The 18,905-nt window shown below is 46.1% G+C and overlaps 2 protein-coding genes across 2 annotated transcripts; both read left to right on the top strand.

Moving 5' to 3' along the window:
- Positions 1-1,637: 1,637 nt before the first annotated feature.
- On the top strand, positions 1,638-10,730 carry LOC140698001 (zinc finger protein 211-like). The gene is made up of 3 exons (XM_072966470.1): positions 1,638-2,680; positions 4,569-4,695; positions 8,988-10,730. Exons 1-3 carry the CDS (start codon positions 2,648-2,650, stop codon positions 9,050-9,052), a joined length of 225 nt encoding a protein of 74 aa, XP_072822571.1. The 5' UTR covers positions 1,638-2,647; the 3' UTR covers positions 9,053-10,730.
- Positions 10,250-14,964, top strand: LOC140698561 (uncharacterized). The gene is made up of 3 exons (XM_072968856.1): positions 10,250-10,294; positions 10,436-10,484; positions 10,758-14,964. The coding sequence occupies exons 1-3, from the start codon at positions 10,250-10,252 to the stop codon at positions 13,604-13,606; spliced, it is 2,943 nt and encodes a 980-aa protein (XP_072824957.1). The 3' UTR covers positions 13,607-14,964.
- Positions 14,965-18,905: the final 3,941 nt, after the last annotated feature.

Below are 18,905 nucleotides of genomic sequence, written 5' to 3'. Positions count from 1 at the left end.
ATTTGGTACAGAAATCATACTATAATAAAGGTTAAAAAAAATCACATTTGGGAGATGAAATTCACACCAACTTGATTCTACCATTTTCTAGGGTGTGGCAGGGAGATAACTATTGTCATTTCTTTCTACAGGGGTAACTGGGGGTTGAACCCAGGACCTCATGCATGGTAAGCATGTGCTCTACCACTTGAGCTATACTTTCTCTCCACATTTCTTCTATCTTTTCTGACTTCAGAAATCTATCTTCTAAATCTTCTTGAGGTCTTAACTTTTTTCATCTTTCACTGGTGTTTCCCCAGAGCTATTCCTGCTACTATCTTTCAAGAAATACATAAACATTACTAACTGCTTTCTGAAATGCACATCGTGCAATAGTTTTTCTGAGATAGTCTCAACATCACCTGTAAGATGCCACGCCATTACTTGCAGACATAATACTCACTTCCTAGCAGAAAGATGACATCGTGGGGTTTAGATACCCCTTTTTTGTTTTTGTTCATTTGTTGGGGGGTGAGGTAATTATGTTTATTTATTTATTTTAATGGCGGTACTGGGGATTGAACCCAGGACTTGATGCATGCTAGACATGTACTCTTCGACTGAATTATACCCTCCCCCCAATACCCATTTATTTTAGGGTTCAGCTGCTCTCTTTTGCACACATATTCCAACTGAAAATAGCAGCTTCTGTCTGGTACCCGACAATTGTATGTTAAGTCATTTTTTGTTTGATTCCTAAAAAAATTTGTGTGTATCTGAGGGTACGGTTAAAAAAGATATCATATGGATAAAAGTCTTCCTAAGTATACAGGCCAGAGAGAGGCTTTCGGCGAAACCTGAGATCTGGTTGTTCATCTAGTTCAGGGCGGCCCACCATCTGTGGAAGAAAATCACAGGTTCCAAATGGAGTTATGCTAGGCCCTGACACCAAGCAGGGTCTGACTATCCGAGTGAATTGAAGCATCCAGTTTCCCTGGAAATACAGCCTTTACTGGTCAGTTAGGAATTTTCTGGTCAGCACCTATGACGTAATCTGTCACACGGGCCCTCTTTGTCCCCTAAGGAAGATGAGGTAATCATCTGTCCCCTGTAGGTTACCTAAGCCTGAAATCAATTTTTTAGTGATGACTTCCATGTCTTTCCTTAAAAAATCCGTTCCCTTGCTGGGGCCCTTTGGAGCTCTCCACTTTGCCAGGTGGGATGCTGCTCAATTCGTGACTCAATCAATAAAGCCAAATACATCTTTAAAATTTACTCAGTTGATTTTGTTTTCTCTTTTAACACATCCCTCTTCTTTCTTCTCAGTTACGACCTGAATAGAATCTTTTCTATTGTTCCTAACTAATCACACTGAAACTCACCAACGTGACTCTAAAGCTACAGGCTACAGCTATTTGAAGAGCAGTAACATCGTTTCCAGCTATGCATGGACTTAATCACGTCTGAATAGCTCTATGGAATGATGTTCCACTTACGTCCCTTGTGGACCAAAGAGAACCGCACAACCGAAAACTTGTGAGAAAAGTTTTATTTCGGGCCCTTACTCAGTAGTATAGCTCTAGCGCTAACTTCTCAGCTCTGAGGAACTGCTTCATAGAGGTAAGGGTGGAGCCAGAGTATACAGGGCATTTCTTGCTGGGAAAAAGAAAAACGAAAAAAGATATTCAAACATTAAAAGGTTGTTGGTAATCACAAAGGACAGACAAGTTAATGATTTCAGTACTTTTTGTGTGTAGAGGATGCAAGAATCTGGGGTCCTTGAAATGAGCCTTTAGGTATGCATCTCAGGTAGCTAAGGCCATGGCCCAGAATTCTTCCTGCTTAGCCCCATCCTGAATTCCGCTCGGGGCACACCTTGGCGTGGGGGTGCGGCGGCAGCGGCTTCCGGCTTCGTCCTCTTAGAACTGGAAAGGCGGACAGCATTCCCTGACCAACGTCTAAAATAGTACTTGTTCTTTGAAGGCAGGATGAGCTTCGAGGAGTCTGAAACCACGGTTCTTCCGCCATGAACAGGGAGCAAAGCGGCTCGCGCGGGAGGAGCATCATTTCCCTGCCCTCCTCAGGGAACCTCCCGGCCACCATCCCTGCAGTCAGGCTGGAGAACTTTCTTCCCTGAGGTCGTCAGAGCCCCGGGAACTAGTCACACGGAAGTAGGGCCACGGCAGACAGACACGAGGGATGAGCCAATAAGGGAGCAGGATGCGGGCCTTCGCCGCCTGAGCATGCGCCAGGGGCGGGACTTCCGGCGTCTTCTGCCGGCGCCCAGTTTGCTCGGCGGCTTCGGCGGCTCCGGCGGCGGAGTCGGCCGGCTGCTGCCGTTCCCTTGACCTCTGTCGGGGGCGAGGCTCCTCATGGGGCAGTGAGGGAGGAAGAGGGCACCCGCCTAGTCGGTCAGGGTGCCCTCACACCTGTAGCCTTCATTTCTGCGTCTCCCCTGTTGCCTGGCGTGCCGGGAACGAAAAGGTCCGAAGGAGACGCTGGCCCGCTGCACCGAGGCGCGTCCGAGGCTTCGTGACGCCAGCCGGTGGGCATCGCGCCAGGCCCGGGATACGGACCCGACACCCGGGACCCCTCCTGTCCCGCCGCTCCCGGTCTCTTCTCCTCTCCTCTCCTGCCGCTGCCAGCCCCGCTCCGCCCTCCGACCCCGATGGCGGCGGCCGCGCTGAGGGACCCGCCGCAGGTAAACGCGCGTCCTCCGGGCCCGCACCGCCCTCTCCCACCGGACACGAGAGCCCGAGTGTGGGGCGCCTGCTGGCGTGCCTGCGGCCCGGGTCCCGGGGTCCAGGCCGGGGAGGCGGCCGTGCGTGGGGCCGTGTTTCTGACACGCCGTGACGGCGCGGGGAGTGGTCCCCAGGCAGAGAGGAGGATACATGTAAAGGCTGGAGTTCGGACTGAGTCGGGTCCAGGGTACAGCAACCCAGAGCAAAACAGGCTCCATCTAGCTGCAGAGACCAGAGCAGACTGGCGGCAAGGGGCAGGGGGTAAGGGAGGAGGCAGGCAGCACAGGAGAATCAATCGCAAGAGTCGTAGTGAATGTTGATGGACCAGAGTGACCGCCCTGGATGTGTGAGAAGTGGTTGAATTCTGGATTCATTTTTGGAGAAGGGCCTCTCCGAATTGGGAGTGTTGCTCTTGGTGAGAGAAGGGAAGTAGTGAGGGATGACCCCAGGGTTTTGAGTCGTAGTAGGCGACAGATGGAAGGCCCATCCTCTGGATGGAGACGTTAGCAGTAGGTTAGTTTTCCTTGGCGATACTGTAAGTTTATTTCCGCTCTTAAGAGTCTGAGATGTTTCAGAGAAGAGTGAGTGTAGGCAACAAGCGGGCAGCTGGACAGGCAGGTCTGGACATCGGGGGAAGGCGGTGAGGATGGAGACTTTCAAAAATGAAGGCCGTTATGTGCACGAGTGTGAAGCTGTTTAACACAATTAAAAGGGGAACAAAGGTTACTACGGTGGCGATGCTATTAGTAGGTCGAAAAGACGGGTGTGTGCTAAGAAGTGGCTCTCGCTGAGTGCCTGGTTGGGGTTGCTGGGCAGTGCAAACGCAAGCGAGGTGGAGAAGTGGCAGTGGGAACGTGTGGGAGAGGGGTTGATCGGAGAGGTGGCCAAGGCTTCCAAGGGGTGAGTGGACGAGAGATGGCTGGGGGAGACGTAGCGGGAATTGAGACAAGATGCTTATTTAGCAGTGTATAGCTTTCCGGAATTTTAAGGTGAGCTTTGATGGGGTCCAGGTAGTTTGAGTCTTGTTCTGACGGAAGAGGTCTGGGGCAAATACGGTCGTCACTGTGCCTGATAGGGAGATCTTCAGGGCTGGTGTTTCCACAAAGGTTGAGTGGAGAGAGGAGTGTTGTGGCTGCTGAAGGGATAGCCTGGCTGTCAGAAACGCAGCAGGATCATGGGAATATGAAATTGACTCTTGGTTCGTGGTGGCTAATAGTGAAGGAAGGATTAGAGGCAGCTGGGGAGGTCTTCTATGCAATGTTGGACGATTTCCCTGGCATTGGGTCCATTAGAGGACCATGGTTGTGCTGAATCGTAGTTGAGTTTTTCAAGCATTCTGTGCAGGCCTTGTGCCAAGCACATGGGTGTGTCCCGGGAGACTCCTGTGGCGTGGAGCAGGAAGTGTGTAGGGCTGTGGAAGTGCAAGGGTAGGTTCTGAAGATGTGAGAGAGGTGCAGTCTTCACTGTGATGTGCACATGGATAGGAGGTGTGAGCTGATGGCTCCTGGACCCTGGTGTTGAAGACTTACGGGTGAAGCGCGAGCTTGTGTCTTTCAGACGTGATTTGGGAGATCCGAGAGGAATTGCTTGGCAGGAGGGCTGGGGCCCTTCAGGCCAGGCCCAGAGCCGAGATGGCATGTGTGTGCCCCTGTCTGTTGTTGCTGAGGACTGAACACAATGATTAACGGGCAGTGAGGAGACTGCGGGCATCAGTGGCACCAGGGCCTGGCATCCTCTGTCAGGTGGGAGGTCCGGTGGAGGGTGGGAATGGCATAGATGTGTGGGGAGGTGGATTGTGGGTTGTCAGAGGGAGAACGTTCAAGGTTTCGTCTGTCCACTTCATGACAGGGTGGTGTGAGCTTTCTGGATGTTGCCGTGCGCTTCTCCTGGAAGGAATGGAGGCTCCTTGATGAGGCTCAGAGACGCCTGTACCTCGATGTGATGCTGAAGAACTATGCACTTGTATCCTCACTGGGTGAGACCCTCCCCTCCGCTTCCCCCTCCGCAGTGGCATAGGCTCTGTGTCCTGCCTCACTCCCCTTTGTGAAGGTGGTGCTCTGTCCTCAAGTGTGCTGCAGGCAGTGCTTGCTTCCGCACTTTTCTGGGGGAGTTGTGGCAGGTGGAAGGATGGGGTGTTTGCACTGCTCTTCTCTCTCCTGCAGCCTTAATACCTGCTGTACTGAACCCTCATGGGGAAGCATTGGAGGTCAGCAGTCTTGCAGTAAGGCTATTGGATGCACCTTGGTTCCCCTTTCCGTGAGTGGGGCAGTGTGTCCAGATCCATGCAATTTTGTGGCGCCAACTGGAGCTGACAATTCCATGTGCCTGGATTTGTCCTGTGTATGGAATTGCAGCCATTGTCATGGTGGGTACTTACCTGGACTTTGAGCTAGGGTTCAACTGTTTCCTGTATTCTTTTTGTGATGTTTAGACATCCTCTCTCCATGTCTCCTCCACCCACCAGCTTTATTGTGGTATAATTCACAAATAAAATTCTATATATTTAAAGTATGTAACAGGATGATATCCATAGCTATTTTAAAATAATTACCACCTTGCAGTTAACCTGTGACCTGACTATATTTTTTTTGTTTTTTCTTTTTCCTTTGGTGAGAACATTTAAGATGTACTTTCTTAGCAAATTGCAACTTGACAATGCAGTGTTAATAGCTATAGTCGCCATACTGTGCATTAGATCTTCAGAACTTTCTGGTCTTGTAAAATGATAGTATATCCTGTGACCAGCATCTCCCAGTTTACCTAGTCATCAGCCTCTGGCCTTCTCTTTCTGTTTCTGAGTTCACTTTATTATGTTTTCTAAAGATTCTCCTTATAAGTAATAGCATACAGTATGTGTCTTTGTCTGAGTGGCTTCTTTGACTTAGCATAATGTCCTCCAGGTTTATTTATGTTGTTGCTCGTGACAGGGTTCTTTGTTTTCATGGCTGAATATTTCTTCACGTATACTTGCATGTGTGTATACCACATTTTCATGATCACTTCATCCACTAATAGACGCCTTAGAAGGTTTCCATCTCTTGTCTGTGCAGATAATGCTGCAATAAAAATGGAGATTCTGATTTAGTTCATATATACCTAGAGTTATTGAGGAACAACTGTACTACTTTCCACAATGACTGCACTAAATTACATTTTTAGCAACAGTGTTCAAAGGTTCTCTTTTGTCTCCACATCCTCAGCAACATGTTTCCTGTTGTCTTTTTGCTAAGTCATTCTAACAGGCCTGAGGTGACAGTTGATGGTTTTGATTTACATTTCCGCTGATGATTAGTGATTGTGAGCACCGGTTAACCATTTGTATCTCTCTCACTGTGTTGAATTTTCCTTTTGCTGTTCAGCAACCTTTTAATTTGATGTAGTCCCACTTGTTTGCTTTTGCTTTTGCTTTCGGTGCCTGTGCTTTTGGTGCCATATTTTGTATGTTTTTCTGGGGTGAGGGGTAGAGGTATTTAGGTTTACTTATATATTGAAATGGAGGTTCTGGGGATTGAAGTCAGAACCTTGTGCATGCTAAGTATGTAGTCTAACCACTGAGTTATACCTTCCCTGCTTGGTGCCAAATTTTGAAATTGATTGCCAAGGATAGTGTCACAGAGACCTCTTGTGTATGTTTTTCCAGGAGTTTAGGGTTTCAGCTCTTACATTTAGGTGTCTAATCCATGTTGAGTTCATTTTCGTGAGTCCTGGAATATGGAAATCCAGTTTCATACGTTTGATGTGGATATGCACTTTTCCCAGCACTGTTCACGGAAGAGACTGTGCTTTTGCTCCTGTGTGTGGTTTGTGCCCTTACCGAAGGCCAGGTGCCTGCGGACGCCTGGGCTTGTTTTGGGCTGTCTCTTCTGTTCTCTGGCCTGTCCGTTTTTATGCCAGTGCCATACTGTTTTGATTACTGTCATTTTGTAATATGATTCGAGGGTAGGACTGTGATGCTTTTCACTCTGAGCTTCTCGGGATTGCATTGGCTGTTCAGGCTCTTTTGCAGTTGTCTGCACAGGTATTTTTTTCTCTATTTCTGGGAAAAATAGTATTGGAATTTCAGTAGGAATTGCATACAAACTAGAGGAGTTTGGATATCATGGCCATTTTAACAATATTAACTCTTCCAATCCCTGGACACTGGGCATTTTCCCATTTATTTCCACTGTTAATGTCCTTTACTAGTGGCTTACACTTTTTAATGTACACATTTTTGTGTTCCTTGGTTAATTTCCTTCCTAAGTATGTATTGGTGTTGATGCTGTTAACTGGAATTGTTTCTTCCTTTCTCTGTCGCTCTTTTTTTTTTTTCAGATAGTCTTTTGTTCCTAGGCTGCAATACAAGTGATTTTTGTATGTTAATTTTCTATCCTCTAACTTTCTGATTTTATTTATGCACTCTTACTGGTTCTGTGGGAGAGTCTTTAAGTGTCATCTGTAGAGACGACTTTGCTTCTTCCTTTCAGATTTAGAGGCCACTTACTTCTTTTTGTTGCCCAATTGGTGTGGGTAGACTGCTGTAGTTGAACAGAAGTGATGAGAGAGTCCATCCTTGTGTCATTCCAGATTGGAGAGGGAAAACTTTTAGCTTTTACTATGAATATGGACTAGGCTGTGACTTGTCATGTATGGCGTGTATCGTGGTGAAGTACGCTTCTCCTGTAGTTAGTTTGTTGAGAGTTTTTACTATGAAAGTGTGCTGAAGCTTTTGGAATGCTTTTTCTGCATCTATTGCAAAGATCATATGCTTTTTATTCTCCATTCTGCTCAAGAGGTGTATCGCATATATCGCATTGATTTGTGTACCTTGAGGCATCTGTACATCACAGGGGTAACTCCAGTTGTTCCGGGTGTACTTTTTCTTGCGCTGCTGAATTTGGTTCTGTGGTATTTTACTGAATATTTCTGCTTATGTGTTCATCATGAATGTTGGGTTGCAGCTTTCTTGTAGTGTCCTTGTGTAGCTTTGGTAGCAGGGTAATGCTGAGCTCATAAAATGAGTTTGAAAGAGGTTCATCCTCTTCAATGTTTGGAAATTTGTGGAGGATGGGGCTGATTCTTCTGAAATATTTGATGGACTTGACCAGCGAATGTGTCTGGTCCTGGGCTGTTGGTTGTTGGCAGATGTTTGATAACTGATTCCATCTCCTTACTGGTTAGGTCTGTCTGTTTTTTTTCAGTTTCACAATTCAGTCTCGGTTAAGTGGTTTGTAGGATTGTATCCATTTCTTCTGGGTTATGCAATTTGTTGGTATTTAACTCATCATAGTAGTCTTCTATACTCCTTTGTATTTCTGTGTTAATAGTTGTAATGTCTCTTTCATTTCTGATTTTATTTGAGTGTTTTTTCTTTGTGTACGTAAAGGTTTGTCAATTTTGTTTATCTTTTCAAAAGTGAACTCCTTGTCTTTTGTCTTGTAGTCTGTTTCATTTGCTTCTGCCCTGAGAATTGTTACTGCCTTTCTTCTGGTAATTTTGGGTTTAGTTTGTTCTTTCAACAGTTCCTTGAGATATAAAGGTGTTTATTTTCTCTCTTTTCTGGGGGGGGGGGTCGTGGTAATTAGATTGCTCGATTCATTGATCAATTGATTGATTGATAATGGAAATACTGGGGCTTGAACCCAGGACACGGTGCATGTTAAGCCCGTGCTGTGCCACTGGACTACACCACCCCCAGCTCCCCACTGCATTTCTTCTTCTGTTGATGTGTCTTAGCGGCCTGTTGTATCCCATTAAGAATCCCATCAGTGATTCATTTCCCACCTGTTCCTATCTGAGTGCCCTGTTAGGGATCGGGTACGCCAGAAACTCAGGAGCACTGGTAGAAGTTTATGGGGTGCTTCCTCCATCCTGCTGTTCCTGGCAGCCAGTATCCGTGAGCTGAGTGAGCGCAGGCACCTGCAGGTGAGCTCTTAGGTGAGCATAGTGCTCACTCTGCTCTGCCTGGTGTACCCAGTGCACACTGAGTCAGTCCGTTTAGTTCTGTGTTATTTCTATCTGTGTGTTGAACAAGTTGTGTGTGTGTGTATTGTTTTCCTTATTTTGTTGAATTGTCTCTCTGGGTTATGTTGTTGCTCGCTGAACTTTGTTCAAACATTTACTTTGAATTCTTTGAGACTTGGTAGATCTCCATTTCCTTGGGTGTAATTTCGGATAAATTATGGTATTCTGTATTGGTTTCTCGTTTCCTTGATTTTGGGGCGGGGGTGGTTTCCTGTAGCGTTGTGCCGATGGGTGCTGATTTGTTGGTGCACTCGTTTCCTGCAGACTGGGTATTGCCGTGTTGGTGTGGAAAGACCCCGCCTGTGGTGGGTGCAGCGGTACCAGCTTGACCGGCTGTGGCCATTTGACTCCGGGGAAGACCCAGCTGTGTTGGTCTTAGTGCAGCAGCTTCACCTGAAGTCAGCTCCAGTGAAGGTATCAGGAGTTCTCAGTCAGCGAGGCTGAGCGTGTCCACAGCGGTGGGGAAGGCTGCTGGGGAACTCGCGAACTCTTTCTCCCATGGACGGAGGAGCTTCTGGGCAAAGGGATCCATCCATGTTGGTGCCCAGTTGGCTCTTGGGCTCCCTGTTGCTTGTGGTGGCCCTGGTGTCTGACAGGCAGGCACCTGTGGGGTGACAGCAGTTCTGGGGTGTGGGTCGTTGCCTAGTCTTCAGCAGCCTTGCCTTTGGATTGTGAGATGTAGCCACGCAGGGAGCAGCCCCAGGATCTGTGTGTGGCCGCATACCTGAACACAGTGGCTAGGGGACGGTGGAGCTGGCGAGTCTGTAGCGAAGTGGTCTTCTGGCCCTTCTGGCCCACAGGAGTACGAGATGTAGCGGTGGCTACAGAGTGGCGGCAGGTTCTGGAATGCCAGCAGCCACAGAGTAGGTGCAGCACTTTGGCTCCAGGACGTGCACAGGGTTCGAAGAGGGTGGCAGCCCTGATCCTAGATTGCCACAACAGCAGCTCTCACCGAGGTGTGGCCCTGTAGCTTTGGGCACTCCAGGGCATGTGCTGTTGCCATGGCTGTTGGGTAACTGGCTGGCGCAAGCTGCAGTGTCCTCTGTGGAGCAGGCAGCTGGCGTCTCCTGCAGAGCAGGCCACCAGGGCTGCAGTGGCTCCCGCTTGTGGCTGACATAGTAAGCCCAGTGACAGCCCAGCCCTTCTTTCCTAGTCTTCTCCAGATGTCTGTGCTAACACAGTGTCTCCAGCCATCCTTTCTGTGTGCTGCTTCCTTTCTTTATGCTCCACTGTGTTGTAGTCAGCTCTTAATTTGACTCTTGAGCCTTGTAAGGCTAAGCGGTTTCCTTCCTGGGCAGGTGTGTAATTGTCTTCGTCACTGGTGAAGGATGGTGTCTCCTTTTCTGCTGTTTGGTGAGGTCACTCACCTTGTGCCCTTCTCAGCGGCTGCTGTGTGCTGTGTTGCTGTGGGACAGCAGTGGCCATTCGCTTGTCCTGTTTTTCCTTCACTGCTTGTGTCCTACATGTCCCAGGTGGTTGCAGATGGGACTTAGAGAGAAGCGTCCTCTGTGCATCGTGGCATGAACATGACTGCAGCCATGGGCAGGTGGGCTCGTAGGGGCCTGATCCTGGTAATGGCAGCTGGGGACAGTGTAGCATCAGGGCTGTGTCAAGAATACAGCTGGCCCGTGTCTTTGTTCATCCAGGGTTTTGGTGCCATTGCATGTGTTGTGATTGTGCTTTCATGGCCTTGATCCCACCCTTCTACTGAGCTTCAGATCAGCAGTGGAAAAGGCCCCACAGGAAGCTGTGGTCGGAGAAGTGAGTACTAGACTCTGCGCATCCTTGTGTCACAGCCTGTTTCTGTGTCCTTCCCCGGGTAAGGTCTCCACCGTTGTCAGACTCTAGGGGCCCAGTAATGCACAGCAGCTGCTGCTTAAACTCAATTCCAGTTCCCTAGTCTTGAACAGCATCCCATCTGCGTGAAAACCCTCATTCTTACGTGAGAATGTCCCACATTTGTGGTGAGCTCGGTCCCCCTCCCCCACACCCATGAAGTCTACGTGTCCTTCACAACTGTTGCTTTGCATTCAGGTTGCTGCTGTGGAGCTGGGGGTGATGAGACACCCTGTGAAGAGAGTGTTCCTGAAGCGGTGTCCCAGGCTGGGTCTCCTGAGGCTGCTTCGTCTTCGCAGAAGACCCACCCCTGTGAGACGTGTGGTACTGTTTTGAGAGACATTTTCCAGGTGGCTGAGCAGCAGGGAACTGGACACAGGCAGAAACTGTTGAGTTGTGGGGCGTGTGCAACAGAATTCTATGTACCTTTCGAAAGCAGTGTGCATGGGGCTTCGTTTTTCAAGAGCCACAGATTCCACGTGTCACATGAGCCTTTTACTTCTGGGAAAATCGTGGCCAATGACAGACCTCTGCAGCAACAGGCCACACCTACTGTGGAGAAGCCAAATACAGCCACAGCTTTACAAAGCAGAAGTCGTCCCATTTCGGGAGAATGCGACAAAGCCCTCGGCCCTGAACACACACTTGTTCAGGACCAGGGTGTCGACACTGAAAGACCATGCTTTGTGTGCAGTGAGTGTGGCAAAACATTTAGGTACAAAGTCTCATTTGTTATGCACCGTAGAATCCACTCTGGAGAAAGGCTTCATGTGTTTAACAAATGTGGCAAAACGTTTAGGCAAAACTCAACCTTCAGTCAACATGGAAAAATGTATACTGGTTCAAGACAGGACAAGTGCAGCAAATGTGGGAAATCCCTAAGCCACAAGTCTGACTTTATTTATCCCCAGAAATTGCTCAGTGGTGCAAACAGCTCCGTGTGCAGTGCCTGTGCAGAGTCTTTTTCCGATAGCTCTGAGTTGATTCGACGTGAGAGAGTTTTCTCTGGAGAAGGGTTTTATAAGTGTAATGACTGTGTGAAATCTTTTAGCTGTAGGTCTGCCCTCATTTATCATCAGAGATCTCACACAGGAGAAAAGCCGTATGAGTGCGGTGAGTGTGGGAAAGCCTTTACCACTAACTCCGTCCTCCGTCGTCACCAGCGAGTTCATTCTGGAGAACGGCCTCATGAGTGTAGTGACTGTGGGAAATGTTTCAACTTGAAGTCTTCCTTCATTTATCACCAGAGATCTCACACAGGAGAACAGCCTTATAAGTGCAGTCATTGCGAGAAATCTTACACCACTCGTTTTAACCTCCGTTGTCATCTACGAGTTCACTCTGGAGAAAGGCTTTCTGAGTGCAGGTACTGTGGGAAATCTTTTACATCTAAGTCTGCCCTCACACGTCATCAGAGATCTCACACAGGAGAAAAGCCGTATAAGTGCAGTGAATGTGGGAAGTCTTTTACTTTTAGTTCCAACCTCCGTTACCATCAGAGAAGTCATTCTGGAGAAAAGCCTTATGAGTGCATTGATTGTTGGAAATCTTTTACGTCTAGGTCCTCTTTCACTTATCATCGGAAATCTCACACTGGAGAAAGGCCTTATGAGTGCAGTGACTGTGGGAAAGGCTTTAAGACTAACTACTTCCTCCGTTGTCATCAGAGAGTTCATTCTGGAGAACGGCCTTATGAGTGCAGTGACTGTGGGAAATCTTTTTTCTCTAGGTCTGCTTTAAGATATCATCAGAAATCTCACAGAGGAGGAAAGCCTTATGAGTGCAGTGACTGCGGGAAATCTTACCACACTAGTTTTAGCCTCCGTAGTCATCTAAGAGTTCACTCTGGAGAAAGGCCTTCTGAGTGCAGTGAATGTGGGAAGCCTTTTCTCTTCGAGTCCAGATTTTGTTCCCATCAGGAAGTTCATTCTGGAAAGAGGTCTTCTAAAAGGTGCAGTGAGTGCGGGAAATGTTTTACCAGTAACAATGCCCTCCGTTACCATCTGAGAATTCATTCTGGAGAAAGGCCTTTTGAGTGCAGTGTCTGTGGGAAATGTTTTAGGTCCAAGTCTTCTGTCACGTATCATCAGAGATCTCACACAGGAGAAAAGCCTTATAAGTGCAGTGAATGTGAGAAATCTTTTACCAATAGATACAACCTCCGTTCCCATCAGAAAGTTCACACTGGGAAAAATCCTTATGAGTGCAGTGACTGTGGGAAATCTTTTATGTCTAAGTCTTCTGTCACATATCATCAGAGATCTCACGCAGGAGAAAGACCTTATAAGTGCAGTGACTGTGAGAAGTCTTTTACTAATAAATCCAATCTGTGTTATCATCAGAGAGTTCACACAGGAGAAAGGCCATATAAGTGTAGTGAATGTGGGAAATCTTTTATCTCTAGTGATGCTCTGCGTATTCATTATAGACTTCATTCTGGAGAAAGGCCTTATGCATGTAGTGAATGTGGGAAATCCTTTATCCGTAGAAACGGTCTCAGAATACACCAGAGTGTTCACACAGGACAAAGACCTTATGTGTGTAGTGAGTGTGGGAAATCCTTCCATAATAAGTGTAGGCTTAATGAACACCACAATGTTCACACAGGAACTAAACCTTATAACTGCAGTGAATGTGGAAAATCTTTTGCCTTTAGTCACAGCTTCCAGTATCATCAGAGAATTCATGCTGGAGAAAGGCCTTACAAATGCATTGAATGTGGGAAATCTTTTGTCACCAATTACCTCCTCCGTGTTCATCAGAGAACTCACACTGGAGAAAGACCTTATAAGTGCGGTGAATGTGGGAAATCCTTTACTTCTAGCTCCAACCTCCGTTATCACCGGAGTGCTCACACTGGAGAAAGGCCGTTCAAATGCACTGAATGTGGGAAATCTTTTCCCTTAAATTACCTCCTACGTGGTCATCAGAAAGCTCACACCGGAGAAGGACCTAAGTGCAGTGAATGTGGGAAATCCTTTACCGCTGTCTCCAGCCTCCGTTATCACCAGAGGGCTCACACCAGAAAGGCCTTTCAGATGCACTGACTGTGGGAAATCTTTTACCGGTAGTTCCACCCTCAGTTATCATCAGAGAAGTCACACAGGAGAAAGGCCTTAAGAGTGCACTGAATGTGGGAAATGTCTTAACGGGCAAAACTTTCTCAACGTTGGGGACTTCTCACTAGAGAAAGGCATGAATGTACAGGGAATGCGCATTTTCCTTGTTCAGTGTAAGGACACTGGGGAAACTGAGGGGCCATAGGGCTGGGCTGACTCTCACTTCAGGTGCTTCTGAGAGTGGCATGAGTTTTTTCCTTTCGTCAAATTAGAGATTACAGGGTGTCCAGAGACTTTTGATGGACCTGTGCTCCCCCAGTCTACAAGGAGCCTGATGCTTCGTGGTGTGCACAATTCTCAGAGGTAGTGGTGCTAGTTGTAAGACCACTGGGTCCAGTGGAAACCATAATCAGTGCAGAAACTGGTTGAAGAGGGAGTGGAGGAGGCTGCAGCCAACTAGATGGAAAGTGCCTCTTCTAAGAATGCACCCAGATGTTTCTGTGACATTGAGCATGCAGGATCGGTTTGTACACAAATGTTGAAACCTCCAGGTGTGTTTATCGTGTGTAGCTGGAGTCACTGTCATGCAATATGTGTGAAAGGCTTTGTTTTGGGTTCTGTGGGGGCTAGTGAATGTGACCTCAAGGCCCTCACTGCAGAGGCAAGACGAAAAGGAGAAGGAGGCTGTGGCTGTTGTGTCCCAGGCCGCCTTTCTGTTGCCTCCAGTAGAAGTGTACTTCATTGCTCCCTGGATTTGCTGGGACTGAGCTCCGAGTGACCCCCAGCGGGCAGTCGGAGAGAGCTGGTGGATTCAATACAGGGTTGCCAAACCTGTTTTCCAAAGAGTGGGACATACCAATTTTTCATCTTGAGCCAATTTTTAAAGCTTTGTCACGGTATAATGTACGTGTACTAAGCTGCATATAGTTGAAATATACAAGTTAGTAAGTTTTCACCTAGGAATGAGCCTCTGAAACCACCACGGTCCTGAGCATGCCCATGTTTGTTGCGGTACGTTTAGCTCATGTCCTATTGTAATGTCCCCTTGCCCTTCTCACCTCTCCGAGTATCATTTGGTTTCCTTTCCCTTGCAGTAAATACCTCTGCATTTTCGTGAATTTATCTGATTGGAATCGTAAAGTGTTCACTCTTTTTCTTCCTATTTCCCTTGTTGCCTAGTTACTTGAGACTCGTCAGCGATGTATATGAGTGACTTAGCTATTTTCTGTTGAGTAGTATTCCTTGGGTGTATCACTGGGCGTTTATCCGTTCATCTTTTTTTCTGGGTGTTTTCTGGGTGTTATTTTGCTGGGTTCTCACTATGGAAAATAAAGCTGCTACAAACATTTGTGTCAGTTCTTTATATGGATGTATGATTCCTTTATCTTTCATTGATAACTCTGTGCAATGTGTGAGTCATGGGGCAGGTGAATGTTTAACTCCTTTTGAGAGTAAGAAACTGATCGAAAAGAACTGTTCCCTTTTGCATTCCCATCAGCACTGTGGGAGAGTTCCAGTTCCTCAAAGTCCATGAGAAGCGTTTTTTTTTTTTTTAAAGTGGAGATACTGGGAATTGGACGTCATGTATGCTGAGCATGTGTTCTGCCGGTGAGCTACACCCCAGCTCCCTGTGCCAGTCCTGAATGTCAGCCCTTTGAGTCAATGAGTAGTGCTATCTCTCTGGTTTTCATTGTACTTCCCTAGAGATTTGTGACCTTGAACGTTTGTATAATGTTCTGTTTACCACATAGACATCTATTGTACAATTTTTGATCATATCATTTCCCAATTTTTTTTCAGTATGTTTTTGCTGTTTCCATCATTTAAGTCCAGGCACTCAGTAAAGCAATAAATTTAGCTGCACTTTGTAGGTTTTGCCAATTTCCAAGGTATAAATTCTCCCACTATGAAAGTGGGATGTACTCAGAGAAGGAGCTGAGAAATTCTCCTTGGGGTCCCCTGGGTGTTTCGTGAAAACTGAACTTAGCCTGTGCAGCAAGAGACTTGAAAAGGCCAGGTGGACAACAGGTTTCAGGACTGGGAGGTGGCTGGAGATGCCTGCGGCCTCATGCTGAAGAGAGAATCCTGACCAGCCAGAGGGGAGGGACCTCCCTGCACACCCTGGGAGGGGAAGTAGAATCCCTGAGTGGCCTCATCTCAGTAGCCATCTGGTGCTGGAGCCGATATGCAGCCTCCCCAGAGGGACGGTGGGAGGAGAGTGGGAATGAAGTGGGGGGCTAGGAAGATCCCCTGCACAGCCATATTCCCTCTGGCCTCATCTGATTCCTTGTAAGGGTTTCTCATCCTTTAAACACTTCAAAGTTCTTTTCATCTTTCTTTTTCTGTGATTATTGACTGATGGTTTCCCACTAGTATTTCCCCTTCATGGACTTCGCCATCACTTGGGGCTGCTTTTCCAGACACCCCATCGTGTAAGGGGAATACCGTCGGTCTCTCCTTCCCTTTTGAGGTGTCTCAGGAGGACTCAGGGCCAGAAACAGCAGGTGGAAGGGCCTCTGGATCCTGAGGGAACCTAGTGAGGCTTTTTCTATCCAGGACTACATGAGCCATGTGTGATTCAAGGTGGTATCTTAGAGGGGACAGTGAGCAAGTGGTGATCGTAGTCAGGTATATGGAGTCTGGGTAGAGTGTGATCTTGGTAGTGGTGGGGCAGTAATAGGTTAGGAGTAGGGCAGGAACCTAGGAGACATAGAAGTGTCTCGCGCCCTACGAAGGCAGTTTAGATAGGACCCTTCTGACTGCGTAACCAATTCTCCCTTTGTGGGTAGACTTTCTACCATTCATCCCTAAGGCGATGCCCTGCCCAGAATTCTGGTCCCTCTTGCCCTTTTTTGGTCCCTCAGCAGTGCTGAACAGCCCTTCCAACCTATAGGCTTGGTGACCTGCTGGCAACTCCCCACCTCCTGCCCTCAACGTGTGTGGTGTAAACACTGGGATTCCCTCAGTGAAGTGAAAAGTCAGGTCTCAGCCTCTGAGGGAAGAATCAGAGATACAGTCTTTGGAGCAAAGTAAAGACTCAATGTCTGTAGGGATTGTGTTGTCCAAGACATATTGTTAAGAGGAAAATTAATGTCAGACAAAGAAGCACAGATCCAGGAGACTTAGCAGGAGAAATGTACAAAAACTACCTGTAGACATTTTGAAATTACAGAAAATCAATGATAAGAAATCCTGAAAGAAGCCAGAGGGGGAAAATATTCATTCAGGAACAAATTTAAGAATTTTTTATCTAATATCTCCTCAGAAACTATGGAAGCAAGGAGAGGTGTGAGGTATTTAAAGTGCTGACATGAAAAAAATATCAACCCGGAATTCTGTACTATCAAAATTATCCTTTAATAGCAAGGAAATCAAACCCTTTAACAGACCAAAACAAAACAAAAACCAAGGGCATTTGTTGCCAGTAAACCTGCCATGTTAGTCTATTTGAGGTGCTGTAACCAAATACCATAGATTTGTTTATCAATGTAGGTATTTCTTACTGATTTCGGTGGCTGTGTTGTACCAGGTCAAGCTGCGCATGTGGGTGAATTCTCTGATGGGGTGGGGCAGGCAATGTGGAAATCAGGAGCTTTTCATATTCATGTATAAAGCTGGGGAGAAATGGAGGGACTTTGCTACTTGTAAAAAAAATTTCTTTAAAGTAAATAGATCTTAAATATAGAAAAATCCTCATGGTAGAATACTTTCTATGAAAAAAAAAAAACCCGAAAACCCTCTATGACCCTCTTCCTGGTTCATGTCCATGCCTTAGTGTATCCTCATGTTAGGGATGGCGTTAGGGGTCTCTCTGGAGCCTCTTACAAAGGCACTATTCCCACTCAGGAGGGCTCTCTACTTGCTATGACCGAAGCTTCTCTCAAGGACTCTACTTCCTAATACTGTCATCTTTGTGAGTCATGCTTTCAACACACTCAAAATTTTGGAAGGACAACACAAATATTCAGACCATAGAACTTGCCTTGCAAGAAATGTTTAAAAAGCTTTACAGATGCCAAAAAAATGATATAGGTCAGAAAGTTCAATCTATATAAAGAATAGGATCGAATAAGGAATAAATGAAGATAAAATAAAAAATATTTCTCAAAAAAGTATTATTCTTGTTCTTAATTGATCTAACAGATAACAATTTGTTCAAAATAGTAATACCAAGAAGATAGTCTGTTATGTATGCTTATGTGCATGCTTACCTTTTGTGTATATGTTTATGCTTTTATGTAAGTGGAATGAATGACATCTATGATAAAAGGGAGTAGAGGGAAGAATTGGGATTACTTGTTATTATGGGGCACACTGTGAAGCGGAAAGGTGTTATTTGGAAGTAGACTAGAGGGGAGGGTATAGCTCAAGTGATAGAGCATATTTTCAGTATGCACAAGGTCCTGGGTTTAACTCTTCAGTAGTACCTCCATCAAAAAAGTAAGTAAATAATTAAAATTACCTCCTCCCTGCAAAAAGTAAAATAAAAGAAAATGGACTTGGATTAGTTGTCAAAAGTTTACTGCAGACTCCTAGGCAATAATTCAAAAGATAAAAAAAAGAAGTATAACTGATACTCTAACAAGAGAAAATGGAATCATAAACTAAGAAAAGCAGAAAAGGAAAAAGTGGAAGACAAAAATTGGAACAAAAAACAAGGGCAGCAAATACAAATTAGTAACAAATATGGGAGATATTAATCCCACTGTATCGATAAACTCTTTCAACAGGAAGGAGTAATTACAAAAGATTTTCAGAGGAGATAAAAGCCGAGGTCCTGCTATGTGTTGTCTATAGAAACTGTCTTAAGCCTCTAAATTTATAATAATTTGTTGCAGTGCAATAGAAAATGAAGAGGGACAAATGCAAAGAAATGAAATAATTGAGAAAGGCAAGGTTTGCGTAACCAAGTCAGCACTCACTTTGAAGTTTCTAACTATGTGACATGGTGGAGTCAGGTCAGCGTGTTAAGTAAACATTCATTTGCTGTGGCTTCACTGCTTAACAATATCGATTAGCTGTTGTCGCCAGACCAAGGAATGTTATATTAATGTTTAATCATAAAATTATTCAGTTTATGACTGGGTTAGAAATGGCCTTATGACTAACTACTGGGGCAAAAGTTAGTTGGTGAGCTATTTAGTTAATTGGAAATCATTTAGTTCTTTGTTTACCGAAACACGCTTGACCTGATTGTAAAGATTCTGTGAATGGAGATCTGGGAAGGACACAGCCTCATGACAGCTTATTGCATGAGCTTTAATCCCAATAAATATTTACAGAGTGT

Source organism: Vicugna pacos, chromosome 9, assembly GCF_048564905.1.
Source record: "Vicugna pacos chromosome 9, VicPac4, whole genome shotgun sequence".
Lineage (NCBI taxonomy): Eukaryota > Metazoa > Chordata > Mammalia > Artiodactyla > Camelidae > Vicugna > Vicugna pacos.
The sequence above is the reverse complement of the archived record's forward strand: the minus strand, read 5'-3'. Positions and strand labels throughout refer to the sequence as shown.